Here is a 16,843-nt window from a genome sequence, read left to right on the forward strand (position 1 = left end):
GCGGGGCGGGAGGCTGCGACCGTCCTGGCACCGACTCAGAGCGCCAGGGCCGAGCAAGCCTGTGCGTGACTCGTCCCTATGGCTATCCATTCCTGGGGCTGGTTTCTAACTCGAGGTAAGAAGTGCGTTTTTAATACTCTGAGTCATTTTCAAAGGTTTTTAGTGAAGGACCAGCCAGAGTGACTTAAAATATACACACAAACATTACAAGCCACAGGAAATGAAGAACACAGTATTCATGTTTATTTCTAGTTACAAGAAACAGAACATCAGTCCCTTATTTGTACAAAAATACCTGAAAGTTTACAATTAGGTTCACGAGCCAAGGAGCTATGTACAGAATGAAGCAAAGCACGCGGAATAAAGGTTTTGTCTCTTAATACCGTCTGCATTCCCTGAACACGCTTCCACGCCAGGCCATGTATGGTCACTGCGGTTTGCACGGTGACATCACACATCTGTCACCAGCTAGCCCCGCCCCTGGAGAGGCGGTCACACTGTCAGGTATTAAGTGCAGAGAAGACAAACATCTAGGCTGAGGCACATGTTTCTTCAAAGTTTAGCAAACAACAACAACAAAAAAAGTGTTCTGGAACTCTAACACCTAATGTAACAGAGCTTACCTATTAAACTCTAATAACCAAAGCATTTGGCGTTTTCCTTCTCAACTTTGTCCCGGTTGCTACACGGAGTTTTCATTTAGAAAGGAAAGTCACAGGCAGAGATACATAGTCAACAGGCTCCAAAACAACCCTGAGCTGTCCCCTTTACATTCATGTCAATTAAATACAAAAATAAAAGTCACTGTCCGTCCGGCCCTGGTTTGCGGGACTTCTCGTTCTCAGGTGGAATCGCCAGACCCCAGCTCGAGGCCGGGGCCGCAGAAGTCTGCACCGCGCAGGGCGGTTTACATTCTCCAACAATTCGCTTCGCTGGGAAAGTACAAAAGACTATGTCAAACCAGCTACATACAAAACTGCGAATCAGAGTCAAGCTTTTGTTCTCCTTTTAAATAAAACGCATATTTATAAATACGAAATACTGCAGATACTAGCTGTCTACCGGAGAGGGGCGCGAGGGGTTACGCACTGGTGGCACTGGGCTACGTAAACAAGAGAAGTCCTAGAGCTGTTTTTCCTTTAAAGGTTTTACCTCGAACCAGTGAGAGAGCAAAGGTATCGCGGCCTAACTGAAGCGTCTGTCCCTACAGTGAGGTTCGGCGGGGTCGCGCTGCCGGGGATGAGCTTGAGAATTACCGCACTGTCAATTGTTCGCAAGGTTAACTGGCTGGGAAAGGAAGAAAATGCAACTGCGCGTTTACGGCTAAGAACATGTTTCGCTAGAAAACTCTTCACTTGTATAAGCAGACATTTCATGGAAAACGACTAGTGTGGTCTGCGCACTACAATACAGAGTTGCCACACCGGCGACTGGCTCCCGGCTGACGCGCCTCGCCGGGGCCCCTCCGCGTCTGCCCTGAGCTGCAGGGCGACCGAGGCGCCGGGGGCTGCCGCTCCTTAGGGAGCACGCCAGTGGGTCTCACTGGGGCAAGCTAGTGGCCAGCGCAGGTCGGAGGAGCCAGTCAGGTGTTGTCTCGGAAAAGGAAATAATTTTGCTCAGCACAGTAGTCTGTATGCTTGTCAAGGGAGTCCTTTCTGCTTTGCAGGGGTCAATGGCAAAGAAACGGCCACTCTCGCGCCTGATAACTCAGCTAAGGGGACGTGGCAAAGGGTGCCGCCCGGGGGCGGAGGGGACCAGGTGGCAAGTCAAGCCACCGTCTCACTCATCTCCCGGAGCAGGAAGCGAGCGTGGTGTTGCTAAGAGCTCCAATGTCCACGGCCACCGAGGTACTTCTGACCCCAGGCCGGCGGAGGAGCCTCGGGCTGCCCGTGCTCGCGGCCTGTGGGCTCTGCGGCAGGACGGAGCTCCTCAGGCAAAGATCTTTAAGTGTCAGCCTGCGCCTGTGCCCTCTGCGGTGTTTCCGTGTCTTTATCACCATGGAAACCCACGGGACACAGCAGGAAGCCAACCAGGTGCCCTTTTCTTTTCAGATCCTTTAATCCCCCGAGGGACGTCAGCGTGAAACGACTCACGCCACTGCAGCAGGGGGACGCGGGATCGTTCTAGAGCAGGCTGGAGGCCGTGGACACGCAAGGCTGAAGGTGCCCCAGTGGGCTGCGCGGCACCCACCGCCGGCAGACGGTGGGTGCCAGGTGTGTCTCAAGAAGGCTGGCCTACAGCACTGTATAGGCGAGGTCGCTCAGCCCCGCTGGGTTGGGGAACACTGAATGTTCCAGAGAAATAAAGTCTCCTGCACTGTGGAGAACAACACACGCTAGGAACAAGAGGATCTGACATCTGAGTATAGAGAAGTGAGTAATAGACTCTGGTTGCTTGACTGAGTCCACAAAACATGCCAAATGCCTACCACGGTTGACACTTTTTATTTTAACAAAAAAGCTTTTCAAGTATACTGGGAAGGGCTGGGGTGGTTTGTTATTTGGGAGCTGAATCCACACTGGCGACGGGCAGAGGGTGTGGGTTACCCTCTGGACACACTGGGGGCCCAAGTGCAGTCTGAAGTCTGCCCATTTGAAACTCTTTATGTCCTACGTGAGTTGAAAAGCCGCATCCCCTCATACCATAGGCTGAATATAAGATTGAAAACAAAGGAGTGCAAAAAAGTGATCAATACAAAAAAAGTAAACATATCAGTTTTAATTGTCAAGATTATTCCAGGGCAAGAGTTCATTTCCAATCACTTCTTTCCGGTTCTTCTTCGTAAGTGGCCCAGCCAAGATGATCATTCCAGTTTAATTCTCAAATTTGCGCTGGATCTTTCATGCCCTCCCTGATTTGGCCGACACAGAGGGGAGGGGGCGATCCTGCTGGATTCGCAGCAGCAAATTGTCGTTAAGTCCAACAAACTAGTCAATCTTGGTCGGTTGGCACCGAATGAACCCATCTCACTCCGAGTCTCAAGGTGCAGAACAGACGTGTATTCTTAACCAACATACAGACCTCTTCTTCATTCCAGTGTTAACTTCCTCCAGTCTTCGGCCAAGGGCACATCTGAGGTCATAAGGCCACTCGGATGCAGTGGTGCTTGAGTTTGCAAGGCAGGACTCCTTTGTTCAGCTGGTAAAAGTCGACCAGCTGGATCAGGTCAGAAAATTTGGTGTTCCCGTCATCCAGGGTGAAGAACGTCTGCCCGTCGTCCTCACACTGGAGAGACACAAGAACACTTACCAAGTTAGAGGTCATGACCTCAGGGAACAAAGCAGGACCCACGGTTTGATTCTTGAGGGACACACACGAGCCAGCAAGGTGGGCCAGTAGGTGCAGGGGGCTGGAAGGCTGGGGAGTGGCGTGTTTGCGCTGGGGGCTGCCACGTCCCTGAGCGACGGAGATGTCTGGCTGCCCTGGCCCTGAGGGTGTCCTGGGGTCTCCCCATCTCATGAGAAGTACGCTGACTAGCTAACTGCTCAGTCCCCGCCGCGCAGGGCACACCCTACAAAGGGCTCGTGGACCTGGGCCCTCACTGGGTGACCTCAGGCCACCTCCTTACAGCCCTGAGGTTCGACGTGCTCCAGGATGAAGCAACTGTCGTTTCGCTGTAAGGGATTAATAAGATCATGCAGGTAGAGCAACGTCCGTAGGCACTGGAACATTCGGCAGCTGTTTTTCTTGAAACAGAGGAACACCATAGTGTCCCTCAGAGAGAACAACACTCCTAACATCTATTGTAACTCAGTGAGCTTAAATTCAGTGACTCAGCGCAGTGCAGAACGAGAAAGCCACGCTGCCCGTTCACGTGGGGCAGGTCAGCTTCAAACCGTAGCTGACTGTTCAACTTGGAGCCGCTCCTTAACTCCAGGGCCACGGCTAGAGCTAACAGCAACCCCAGCCTGTTTTCACCCACAGAGGCTGCAAGGTTGTAGCTTAAGTCCCAAGTTACTGTTCCTCTGTTACTTACAGGATTTGGGGTTATTTGGGAGAATGGCATTACATACTCTGTACCCCATGAAATACCTTTTCATTTTATTTTGTTGTTTAAGCTAAGAGAATTATAACGTGAGTCAATGATACAGTGCAGTGGAAAATCAAAGAGGACTGTGAATGCACTTTCCCGTGTTTGCATGTGGTGCGAGGCGGAGCTGGGGGAGCCTGGGCTCGACCCCAGAAGCTGCTCCTTTCCCTTCGAGTGGAGCAGGGCGAGCGGCTGAAAGCCCCTGGCCTCGTCTTCCTCGCCTCTCAGGTCAGGGCGGTGAACAGAGTGGGGAGCATGGCAGGAAGCGTGTGGCTGCTTTCCCAGCCCACAAAGGCCTTCCCAGATCCGCCCCCGCCCCGTGCTGTGCTGGTCCACAGCATCCTGTCGTTACATGAATCTTGAGACCGTGGCCAAAGGTCCCGGGGCTCTGGCGAGCTTGGAAAAGTCCAGGTTCGCCTACGTGAAGCAGACGCTCTGTCAAGCCTTCTCAGAGCCTTTGCTTTGCCCACGTGCAGGCTGAGTCTCTGAGAGGAAACGCTCTGGCCACCCTCTTTTGGCATATTATTTCCTGGGTTTGGGTTTCACAGGGAACATCTCATGGACGTTATCATTACCTGCAGTTTATCAATTCATTATGTAAAACCTTTGCAATTCACTCTGTGTTTCATATGCCCAACTAATCTGTGAGTTCTTGGTGGTGCTGACGTAACACTCAAATCGCAAACTGGAATTTGAACTTCAGCACGCTGCAGGGCGAGTCAAGCGTGCATTAGACATATCTAACGATAATTGCTCTGTGAAAAAAGTGGTGCTAATGTAATCTGTAACGATGTTTCTGGAATTGTTCAAAGGTAGAACCTGTCTTTTGATCCAAGGACCACATGGAAGGAGGGACACAACTTCTCTCTGGGGCCCCACCTGACCGAGGCAGTTTTCCCACAACTGCTGTGGCAGCCCAGAACACACCAGCACACGCCAGAAAAGCCCTTTGACTCGAGTGGCCACCAGTCACAACCCCCATCTTCGTGACCGCAGGTGTGCACGGCCACTGTGACCCTCCACCACTGTCCTCCTCCCCGTACCTGTCCTCTGCCCTTGGCCTGCCCTGTCAGGGGCTGCTGCAGTGGCCACTGGGGTGGGAGGGAGGCTCAGCACCCTGGCAGCACTTTCACTGCATTCTAGGGAAACGTGGTTCCAATGTCAAAGAACAAACCTCTAAAGAAACTCTTGAAAGTTTCTCACCTGTGAGCTTGAAACCGTTTGATATTTATCAACCTATAGTCTTGCTAGCTTAGAGCTTGAAAATTGCACTAAGAATGAAACCAGAAAACAAAACCATAAGGGTGGGTCTGAAAATACCAATACTTACAGGTAAGATCTGGAAATTTTTAATTTTCTGGTGATGACACAGTGTGAGTACAAACGCCTTTGGATTACTCTGGCTGTCACGGAGGAGAAAAAGCCTGGGGAATGGAAAATAATTGATTGCTAAAATTTCTTTAAATCCAGTACACACGCGCACACACGCACACTCCCTAGCCCGTGTGACAGGACGGGCTTGCGGCCTTGAAGCTTTAGAGTTTTGGTATCTGAATGGCCTCTAGTGGCAACAGCAGACTCAAATTGTCACTCTCCATTGAAAGAAACCAGGACTCCTTGGGGATATGCCTCACTCCCGGGCCAAGGAAGGGAAACTACAGGACGAAGCCGGAACGTTTTGTGCCAGAGAGTCAGGAAGTGCTCAAAGAATAATAGGGACATGTCAAAAAGATACAGGAGGCAGGCTGGCTAAATCTGGGCAGCAAAATGAAGCACAGAAGTAACGGATTATAACGCGTAAAACGGGAAGCCACGAGTCCATGCTGGTATTTATAAGTAAATGAGCAAGTAAATTAACAGGGGAGAAGGGAAAGCTCTTCTTCCTTAGAGGACAGTGCCAAGCCAAATAAATGAAGGAATGATGCATTAGAAATGACCCTTGGCAGTAATTAAGAGGAAGATCAATGAAAGCTAAAACTAGCAAATGAAAGCTGGATGGGAAACAGAATATTAATATTTTCTAGTTTTAAAGTATCGTACTCCTAATATTTATTACAAAGGGAAAAATAGTAGTTTTACTGGTCGATACCATCTTCATCAAGTATTCAAATTAACACCTCCAGGAATGAGACAAATTGACCTTGAGGGGCTCCTGAGAGGACAGGCTGAAGATGAGATGACGTCACTTTTCTGGGGTGGTGCTGCCCGAAATGCATACCCTGAATGTAACCGCGAGTACGCCGTCTTGCCCAGAGCGGGGCGCACTCCACAAGACCGGCTTCTGCTCGTAACAGATGTCAAGGTTAGGAAAACATGCTGGGACAGCAGGGTATTTTAGGTCTAAGAAGTTCTTTCCCACAAAAGATGCAACTGGGACCACTGGTTTCTCCCCACAGGGGGTGTGTGGTGTGCAGACAGAGGGCCGCACACGGGCAGCAGGGGGGCCGGGGGAGAGCACTGTGAGCGCGCACGGCAGGGTGTGGGAGCGGGAGCCACTGGAGGGTGTTTGGCAGAGGGGATGACAGCTAGATTTGTCCTTGAAAAGGACAGGTCCTGGGATGGGCTGTGGGCGGCAAGACGGGAAGGTAAGCAGCGAGTTCTGTGCAGGCTGGTGGGGGCGTGAGTGCACACACATGTGCACACACACACACGTGCACACACACGTGCACACACACACGTGCACACACGGTCACTTGCACGGGCAGGGGGGGGAGCTGGACATTAGGGATTTCAGGGACACTTCCCAGGTTTATTCAGGCTCTGATGCCCCTTTCTTTCTTGCCCTGCCCGCTCTCTTTCTAACTCTATATACCATCTGAGACTGAAGCTACAGGAAATACTGTTGTGTAACCTGCCAAGAATCTTGCCTTTCACCGAGGTTGTTTTTACTGTTTGACCCTCTAAATTGGCTGGCCTCCATCATCTCTGCAGCGATCAGTAAAGATCAGAAACGGATTATTTAATTTACCTTGTTTTGGAACACATTTCCTCCCTCAACCTAGGAATTAGGGGACAATGAGCTGCTCGTGTGACAACACCTGAAGTGGTTCCGTTATCTGTATTTTTGTGTTAAGTTAGCACTCCAGCAGCCTAACGTGGAAGCTGGAAATGACAGCCTTAGGGACAATGACAGTTCCAGGGGGGGCACTGAGAAACTTCTGCTTATAAATAAGACAGATCCCACCAGCAGGGTGTATTTGGGGGAAGAAAGGTAACAGAGGTGATGTTCCTATCTCCTTACAATCAATCTGGAAAGATGGAAGCCTAGCCAACTGGGATTCCACTCTAGGAAAAGCTGAAAGACAAACATTGGGGGGCGGGCGGAAAAAAGGGCTGCCTTACAATTCACTTGGCTGGGCTGTGCTAATCTGCAGTGCACCCTGCACCCACACCCCCCGCCAGGGGTGGCCCTCTTAACTCACAGTGGCCAGGATGGGCCTTCTCTAGCATCACTCAGGAAGCTTCCTCAAAGTGCACATGCCCCTCACACCCTTCCATGAGATTTGGACATTTCCGCTCCTCAGGGATGCAGATGTATCGTCCCTGTCCTGGGCAGGACACTTACTGGCACAGGACCAAAGTAAGCCTCCTGCAGAACCCCTGCTTCTCCGACAGAAGGATGTGGCCTGGGAGGCAGACCAGCTCAGCTTCCTGGGGATGCACTCCACGGACGCACGGTGGACAGGGACACCCTGAGGCCCCTGTGACGCGGCTCAGGGCCAGCAGTGGGTACGGCTGTAGTAGAAGCCCCAGGAACACCCCCCACCTCCATAACTCAAAAATGTCACAGAAAGAAATTTCAAATGTTAGGCTTTTCTTTTCTTAGAAAAGGAAAGAAACTTTAGAGAAAAGAATACCTTTTTATAGCTAGGGGAAAAGTCATTTTTAGTGCTTTAAAAAAGACTGCTCTGTGATAAAGCTGAAATCTCAGGTATGTACTCCGGGAACAATTTTACAGCCACATGTGAAACAAAATAAAATTAGACCCACTCTTTATAGAGTACGTAAGGATAAATAAATTCTGAACGCATCTGGGATCAAAAGAAAAACAAAATTACAACCAAAAATGAATAAACAGCGAAGGAAGAAAGAAAAAAGGAAGAATGGAAGAAGGAAGGAAGGAAGGAAGGAAGGAAGGAGAGAGGCAGAAACGGAATACTGAAGCACTAGAACAAACACGAATGGATCCCTTTATGATTCAGGAGTGGAAAACACAAAAGAGCTTGAAACTTTAAAAAACAGATTAGAAAAGTGGGCAAAAGATATAAACAGATGGTTCAGAACTGCCCGAAGACAAAGAAACACAAACAGCCTTAAACACACGGCAAGAGACTCAGGCCCCTGTCTGAGAGACACGCAGGGCGCAGCTGTACTCTCGGGGGGACGAGGCTGCAGGACACAGTCTCTCTGGCTAATCTCCGAGGGGGCGACCACGTGGCACAGACCCTGCCGCGGGCAACGGGCTGCATTTCACGGCAGTGCACGAGCCTGAGCCTTCCACTGACAAGCCCACGTGCAAGATCTCACCAGCAAAGGTGCACAAGCAAAATCATGGAATGACGCAGCACTGTTTATCATGACATAAGCCTGGAAACAGGCCAAGGGTCCCTTGAGCAGGGGTCAGCTGAAAGGGAAGATGTTCCGTCTACATCAAAGAGAAGCCAGGAGTGGAAATGCAGCGCACGGGCCCTCCGCGTGCACCTGGGCGGCCCTCAGGACGCGGGTTAGCGGGGAGTGCCGCGTGCTGCTCGGGGCGCTACCTTCGTTTAAGGAATATGAAAACAAATACATTTTGCTTATGTGTTTAAAAAGAAATGATAGAAAGATAAACAAACACTAATAAACCTGTCTCGGGGGTGCAGAGGCACAGTTGTCCACATAGAATGTGCCTGATTTTATACCACGGAAATGATTTCCATAATTTAAAAAGCAGCATTCAACCAAACAGAAAATAACCAGATCTGCTCACAAACACTACACATGCACTGAAACAAAGCCTGCCTACATAACAGTTTGGTGACAGAGCCACAGAGAAGAATTATTTTAAGTGGCTTCAAGCACAGTATTTTAAGGTAACCTGCCTGGAATATTCCTTAAGGATTAAATGGACTGCAAAGAAATTTCAATTTAGGAGTCCTACTGAATAAATATCAGTATTAATACTTTCAAGACGTTATATATGTCTGTTACATATATCTGTGTGCATACACACACACATACATATGTATGAATAAATAATTAAGTTAATGCCATTAGTAACAGAGTAAGAGAAAAGAAATACAACAAAATCAAAGAAACAAAAACGCTGTAATCTCAAATCTGAATTGGCAACATCATCATGAACCTATAATATTTCTTCTTTGGTTTAACGAAGACCAGGTCCTAGCTCTTTCCACCGAAAAGATCCGAAGACTGTGGTCTCCAGACGCCATCTGCCACTGGGAAGAATCAGAGCTCCTAGGAGAAACGTGTCACTTAAGCCTAAGCCATCTTGTCACACATGGAATCAAACACTGTCCAGCTGGGTCCAAGGACTCAGGAACCGACTTGAAAGACCACTGGCCAACGAGGGGCAAACAGAGCATCAAGAAGAAAAACAAGTTTTGACTAAAATAAATCAAACACATAAAAATCTACATTCATAGTGATAGTTTAAACAAAAGCAAAATCAACTAAACAAACCCAAACATTCCTCATTTGTCAGTAGTGGAGGGTGGCAGACACCGACCAACATTATTCTGAGAACTGACAAGCAGAGGGTGATGTAGCATTTAGCTACCTTTCCTGGGAGACGGGGAAAGAATGTCAGCTCACGCAGGGGGGAACAGACGACGCTGTCTCGGGAACCCCTCAAGAAACAGGGGCCTGGGCAGGGGGGATGAATCTGCATCTAATCACACCTCTGACTACCGATTTCCAGGAATAAGGGAGACAGAGGAACACATAAAAAGAAAAGACACGTATGTGATCAGCAAATGACAAGGAGCTTCTTCAACAAACAAAGGATAGGAAAAACAGAAAAGGGGAGCAGAAGGAGAGACTGACTATTCTGGACTCCTGGAGACTGTAGTGACACAGTACGCTAACCCGACAGAACTTGTGAATTCTGATTTAAATAAACTGAATTTAATGTAAAGGACTTTCTGGGTGACAACCAGGGAAATTTGACCATGGATTGGCTTTTAGATGATAGTAAGGAATTTTTGTTTATTTTGTTAAATGTAATAATGATATTATAGTTATATCTAGACAAAAGGGTCTTTATTTTTTAGAGACACACACTGAGATATTTACTGGTAAAAATTTGGATACCTGGGATTTCCTTTATAATAGAAGGAGGAGGAGGAGGAGGAGGAGGAGGAGGAGGAGGAGGAGGAGGAGGAGGAGGGTGAGGAGCAGATAAAGGAGAAGGAATCGTGGGAGGGGGAAGAGATGAAGCAGATCAGCAAACTGTGGAAGCCAGCAGTGGGCAAATTGGGCTCACTATTCTCTTCTGTCTCACTAACTTTGAAAATTTCCATAATAAAACTTTTTGTAAGATTCAGGACAAAAGGATTGTTCTTTGAATTTAGCAGCTTCCAAGAACCTGTTTTTTGAGCAGACAGAGCTGTGTGGGGTGGCTCCCACAAGGAAAGGGACCAGGGCACCTAACCCGCTCAGGGAGAGCCAGCTTGTGCCTCCTGGGAGCGTGGAACCCACAGGGCCCGCTCGCCCTGCAGTGTCGGCAGCCTGCAGCTGCCCCCGCGTGCCTGCTGCATCCACACCCTGGGCGCTCCCTTTCAAGAGGCATGCTGGGCATGGCCTGGGATCTGCGGCGGCCAGTGGGGACAGCAGCAAATGTGACACAAGGAGAGAGAAGTCCTGTGCTGTGTGCTGGAGTCTGACCTCTCTTGCTGCTCCCGGGAGCCCCCCGACAGCCTGCTGTGAACACATGCCCGCCCAGGCACCCGTCACCGCTGCCAACAGCCCATGCCGCCCGTCAGACACACGCAGGAAGCAGCCCTGGACTGCCCAGCCCCAGCCACTGGCGCAGGTGAGAAAGGCCAACCAGCCACAGCTGGGAGATAACAACACACCTTTGTTGTTGAAGCCACTAAGGTTTGGGGCTGTTTGTTCTGAGCAAAAGCTACCTGATACAGAGCACAAATCAAAAGGTGCAGGCAAAAATGTTTTTCTTTGATTTGCTCGCCTTCTTATAAAGGCAAAACAACTAGCTAGTATTCTTCATTTGCTCAGGTTTCATCTATGAGTTAGAGGATAATTCTAGATACCGTCTGTACAGACATGGATTAGAAGCCTTTTCTGCCCCGTACTGGCCAGGCAAGCCCTGCACCCCACTTATCTTCTGACCCTACGTTTTCTCCTCTTTAAAATGAGGATAAAACTACCGCCTATCCCGTAAGGAGGTCTGAGGACATGCACAGAATATGCACCCAGCACAATGAAACCTCGGCACACGGCAGCTCTCATCAGCGGTGGTCCTTACCCATCCACGAGCCCTTGCTGCTTAATGATCCTGTGGGATTCCTCCCTGGAAATCCTCCCGTGAAACCAGTGCTGTGTCCTGTGGATCACTGCGGGGGAAGAGGACAGGAGGGTGTGGTGGTGGCACCTCCACAGGTGTTCCCTGACAGCACAGTGGACTCTCATAAACCCCGAGCCCCACTCCCACGGCTACTCCTTTGGTGGTGCACTCTGGGCTCGAGCAACTTCGGGAAGCGTGGGGAGGGCAGAGGGCTGGGGACCATTTGGCTTTCTTTGGGTACAGAGAAATCAGGCACCGTACCACGTTTACCTGTACTTAGGGTAGAAGGGTGGAGGGGACTTTGGCTACCTAGGGCATTCATCCGCGTGCTTCGCTTCTGCAAGAGAAATCCCCACGTTAGCGCTGAAGACAACAGACTGACACCCCAACAAGTCACCCGATGCGGCCCTCTCAGTGTTGCAGTAGAGATGCTTGTTTCCCACACAAAGGACATACGATGAAAACGCCATGAACATCCCGATAAACCTTAGGGTAAACCTGACACATGCATGAGCTTTTCTATTTAACTCAAGCAGTTCTCTAAACACTGGCGTCTGGAACCCTGTGCTTGGGGACATCCTCCTTTCTTCCCCGTCCTCTGAAGCTACCGTGCAGAGAATGCTTTCCCAGACAGAGCCCTGGGCTCATGGTTTCCACGTGGCCTTTAAGTTCCAGGAGAATTTGGAAGCTGGGTGACATTCTTCCCATCTGGAGATTAAAGCCTGCCCCTCAGGGGGAATGGAACTGTGAGGCTCAAGGCTCTCAGTGGCAGAGCCACGGCGTGGATGCCTGGAGGCCTCACTCACGCCTGGGCCCTGCGTGCGCCACAGACAACTGACGATTCGTCAGCGGAGCAGTTCTACACGCGAGCTGGGGCGGACAGAGCGCTCTTCCCCTGTCCCTGCCATGAAAGCCCAGGGGACAGGCAGGCAGCGGGGCACGGCTGGGTGAAGGACGTGGGGGTGCCCAGAAGTGCCAAATGCTGCCTGCAGTTGAGAACTCTGATGCCCCCGCTGCCGTGCCGCCACGCACAGAGCCATTGTTCTGCGAGAAGGCGAGCACTGGGGTGACCACCCCACCCGGGAGGGAGCCTCTGCAGGGGGCCGGGGCGGGGCCTTACCCTCCAGGCGTGGCCCTCCTCCAGGGCGGCACTCTGGGCTTCGGCCGGATTCTCTATCACACGTCCTGTTTGACCAGAAAAATCCATCGCCACAAGGGAGTTCTCAGAGACACTGCGCTGCAAAGGAAAGACCACAGAGTCTTAGAGCGCAGGGAAGTCAGTCGCCGGAGCACGCAGCGGAACCGTGGCGGGACATGATCAGGAAGAGGGCCCGGAAAGGGTGACAGGCAATGCCTCCCCCCACCCTCACCCCCTGAACTCCTGATGTTTCAGGAGGAAAATTCACTGGTTCCGGTGGAAAATTCTGCGGCCAGAGGGCCTTTGAGATAAGAATGGCTTTGGCTTTTCGTAAGAAGAATAAAAATCATTCCAGTCTTCTCTGAGTATTCAAAGACAGCTGCTGAGGCCACCTGGTGCCAGGAGGACGTGGACCATGTGCCCCTCAGGGCTCCCCGGCCTGCACTAAAGTGCGTCTAGGAAACGACCGTGGGGCGACCCTCGTCCTCACCAGCACAGCATGCCCCAGGTGTGTGAGCTCAGGGAACACGTGGGCTCTTTCCGTGGTGTCATTTGACATCTTGTAAGAACAGACACTAAAGGATCTTCAAGATCATATTTCAAGAGGGTGAAGTGCTTCTGCCCCTTTGGGCAGTAACGTACATGCTGAGAATACAGGAGTGATTATGATCTCTAAATTCTTGCCAGGGAATGACTGGAACTTAAGGGCCAGCGGCACCCGTGGATCCTGTGGCTTGCAGGAACAAAAGCCGGAGGCAGCAAAGGCTCCCAGCAGTGCTGAAACTTGGTGCTGGCATTTTTGAGCACTAAAGAGAGCCCCCTACGGAAACAGCCCCGAGGGAGCCGCAGGGTGGGAGAAGGGGGGTGCAGAAGCCTGCTGCACGCAAGCACACCTGGAGACGACAAAACCGCCTCCTGGGACATGGAATGCCGTGAGACACACTGGCCTCCCTGGCATGTGCACGCTCTTCCTGGAGCTTCTCCCGGCCGCCCCGTGGGAAATGAGACATTCACAACACACACGGACACGGCAGCTGAAAAAGACACTGGGCTTTGGAAGGCGCCAGCTTTGCTTACCACTGGTGTGGAGAACGGGGACAGCAAGGCCTTCCTCTGCTGCGGGATGCGGTAGTTCTGGTAAAGGAGCATTCCGTACTGCAGGGAAACCAGAGTTAGTCCCGAGCACAGCAAAGGCCACGCCGCCAAAGTGCAGTGACGGGTACACAACACAGAACAATACCCGTCAACAGCCCCGTGACCCGAAGAGCAAATGACACTGGAAAAACGATGTTAAGGCCGCTGCCCCTCTGAAGTCGACAATCGGAGTATAACATTGACTCCTCTAAAACTTAACTAGTAGTAGCCTACAGTGGACGGAAGCCTCACCAATAACACAGACAGGCGATTAACACATATTTTGTGCGTCGTATGCATTATATACGGTATTCTTACAACAAAGTAGGCTAGAGAAAAGAGAATGTCATTAAGAAAATCATAAAGGAGAAAATACATTTATAGTACTGTACGGTATTTACCAACACTGTAAGTTTACATAGTTTGTTTACAAGATGAACCGTCTGTCTGATATGGAGGGCGAGTATTCAATCTACGCTACACGTCAAACAGTTCAAGTTTTTCTTGCAGTGTCATGACCTTTCTCTGCTTCCTGGGAGCACTTCCAGCATCAGCAGTGGCACTTCGTAAGGGTCCCATAGGTTTACCATATTGCACTAAACGGACAAAAAATACTCAAGAACATCAAGTGTAGTAAAACCTCACTTTAATACAACATGCAATTTGCTGAAGAGACCAGGCAGAGATGATTAGTGTCACACAGCATTTTAAGCGGCAACAACTTGAGCTCACCACAACAGCAACAAGAGGTCGCTACAAAATTATTATAGTAGTGCAGTATGTACAAGAGTTAATTTTATGCAGTTATGATTTAATACTGCATCATTACATTTACTTTTCTCTTCTTTGCAAATGATGCCATGTATGGTCTGTAAGTGTGTGTGTAAGTTTTGATATAATTTAACTTTTAATAATATATTTGTGTATATTTTATGGTAGTAAGTGATAAAATAGGTTAGTATAAGCATACATTTTATGCATTCATGATGTACCTAACTTCATTTTTTTGATATTTCTAGGTTACACAGTGTGCGAGTTTTTTCAAATTGTTGCAGATGTCAAAACCTTTTTCCAATATATTTATTGAAAAAAATCCCTGTGTAAGTGAACTCACACAGTTTAGACCCGTGTTGTTCAAGGGTCAAGTACACACTCAATACGGTGCACACCTCAGTTCTGCTGCTGCTGTTGCCCCACAGGAGTGAGAGCTGACTGGTTTCGGAATAAGCAGGGCAGTGACAGAGATAATAACAACACCAAGAACAAGTAACCTTATTGAGCGCTGCTAAGGGCCAAGTACTATTCTAAGTGCATTACGTTATTATTTCATTTAATCCTCTTCATTTTATGAGCTGTGTAATGAAATTATCCCTATTTACAGAGAACAGCACCAAAGCACAGCGAATGAAGCAAGTTGCCCAAGGTCACGGGAAAGTGAGGACTCAGGATTCAAATGTGTGCAGCCTGCTCCAAACCCAGCGCTCTCCCTAGCCACCGGGTGTACTGCCTCACCAGCCACTGGTGTGTGCTTTCTTACCCTGGCAGTAAGGACTAAGGCTCTGCAAAGTCTCACCCACCTGCAACATCCCAACCTACACTCCTGAATTTCCCTCTCAAACAACTTGGGGAAAAAAAAAAACAAAACAAAACAAAAAAAAAACCGAGTCAGAAACAGTTACCAAGTAGGCTGCATCTTCCTTCTGACCTTCCTTCATGGATGTAAGCTCAATTCCAGTTCTAGGTCTTATGGTATACACTCATTTCTAAACTGAAAATATTTAGAACATGATGAAAAGGGCCAACATAGGTACAATTACGCTCCCGTGAGAGAAGAGCGAGAATAGGTCAGAAGAAATACATGAAGAGACAATGGCCAAGAATTTTCCAAAATGGACAAAAACATATCAAGCTTCAGAGCGAAGGACAAATAAACCCACATCCAGGCATATCATGGAAAGATTTCTGAGAAGCAGAGATAAAGAAAATGTCAAAAGCAACCAGAGAAAAATATGCATTATTTTCACTAAGCAAGTAGAGGACAGACAATTGATATTGTTACATAAATAAGACCCAGAGGACAACGGAATGGATGAAAAAGCAGAAGAAAACAACTGCTCACTAGCCTTCCATAACCATTGAAACGTTCCTCCAATATTGAAGGTGCAACAAAAATTGAGAACATTTCTTAGGCCCATGTGAAAATAATTGCTAAGGAAAAAGTTCTTCTAGTCCCGGAGAGAAGAATGCAAATTCAGGAAAAATTAATTGAGTATATTAACAACAACAACAACATGTCTTATGGGGTTTTAAATATGTAGAAAATTAATATACATGACAAGAGTCCTTCAAAAGGGACGACGGTACAAATGGAGTTGAGGGTCCTTATGCTGGTCTGAAAGTGGCAAAGTAGGACAATAAATTGCGTGAGGTCTTATAAGTTAAGGATGCATGCTGTGACGCCGAGGGCAGCCACTAGAAAACAGTAAATGTGGATGTACGCACTGGGCTAGCAGAGGGAAAAATGTAAATAACAGTTGATGAATTCAAAAAATTAAGAGCAAAAGGAATACAGGAGAGGTGGGACAGACTGATAAAAAAATGGCAAACGATAGGTGCAAACACTAATATTATTGATCACACTAAATGATACCATTAAAACACAATAAATGCTCCAACTAAAAGATAATCACAGCGAAATATCCACAATTACGTTGTGCTTATGAGATATTCCTTAAACATAAGGACCCAGGAAGGTAGAAAAAGATGATCCAAAAAAACCCCTGTAAACACTAACCAAAACAAAGCTGAGGTAATAACTCTTAATAAAGAATATGAGCCCACCAGACTCTCTGGCAAGGAGCACTGTGGGAGGTGACGACACCCTCGGGAACGCGTCTCGTCTGTGACCGGGGACACCTGCAGTTGTTCAGGCCTTTGCTCTGTTAGACCTATGGGAGTGGTAAGAGATTTTGCCTGGAGGTGGGAAGAGTTCTGCCACAACACAAATTGTGAGAAC

The 16,843-nt window shown here is 48.8% G+C and overlaps 1 protein-coding gene across 1 annotated transcript in view; it reads right to left on the reverse strand.

Annotated features, from left to right (window-relative positions):
• Positions 1-221: 221 nt before the first annotated feature.
• The window catches only part of GRB10 (growth factor receptor bound protein 10), a 98,477-nt gene continuing 81,855 nt past the window's right edge, over positions 222-16,843 (reverse strand). The window contains exons 12-17 of the mRNA XM_045564735.1: positions 13,771-13,848; positions 12,676-12,792; positions 11,826-11,892; positions 11,517-11,604; positions 5,361-5,454; positions 222-3,225 (exon numbers count right to left, since the gene is read on the reverse strand). Coding sequence (XP_045420691.1) covers positions 3,079-3,225; positions 5,361-5,454; positions 11,517-11,604; positions 11,826-11,892; positions 12,676-12,792; positions 13,771-13,848 — 591 coding nt within the window. The 3' untranslated portion in view covers positions 222-3,078. The remainder of the gene's footprint in view (positions 3,226-5,360; positions 5,455-11,516; positions 11,605-11,825; positions 11,893-12,675; positions 12,793-13,770; positions 13,849-16,843) is intronic.

This window comes from Lemur catta, chromosome 11 (assembly GCF_020740605.2).
Source record: "Lemur catta isolate mLemCat1 chromosome 11, mLemCat1.pri, whole genome shotgun sequence".
NCBI classification, from domain to species: Eukaryota; Metazoa; Chordata; class Mammalia; order Primates; family Lemuridae; genus Lemur; species Lemur catta.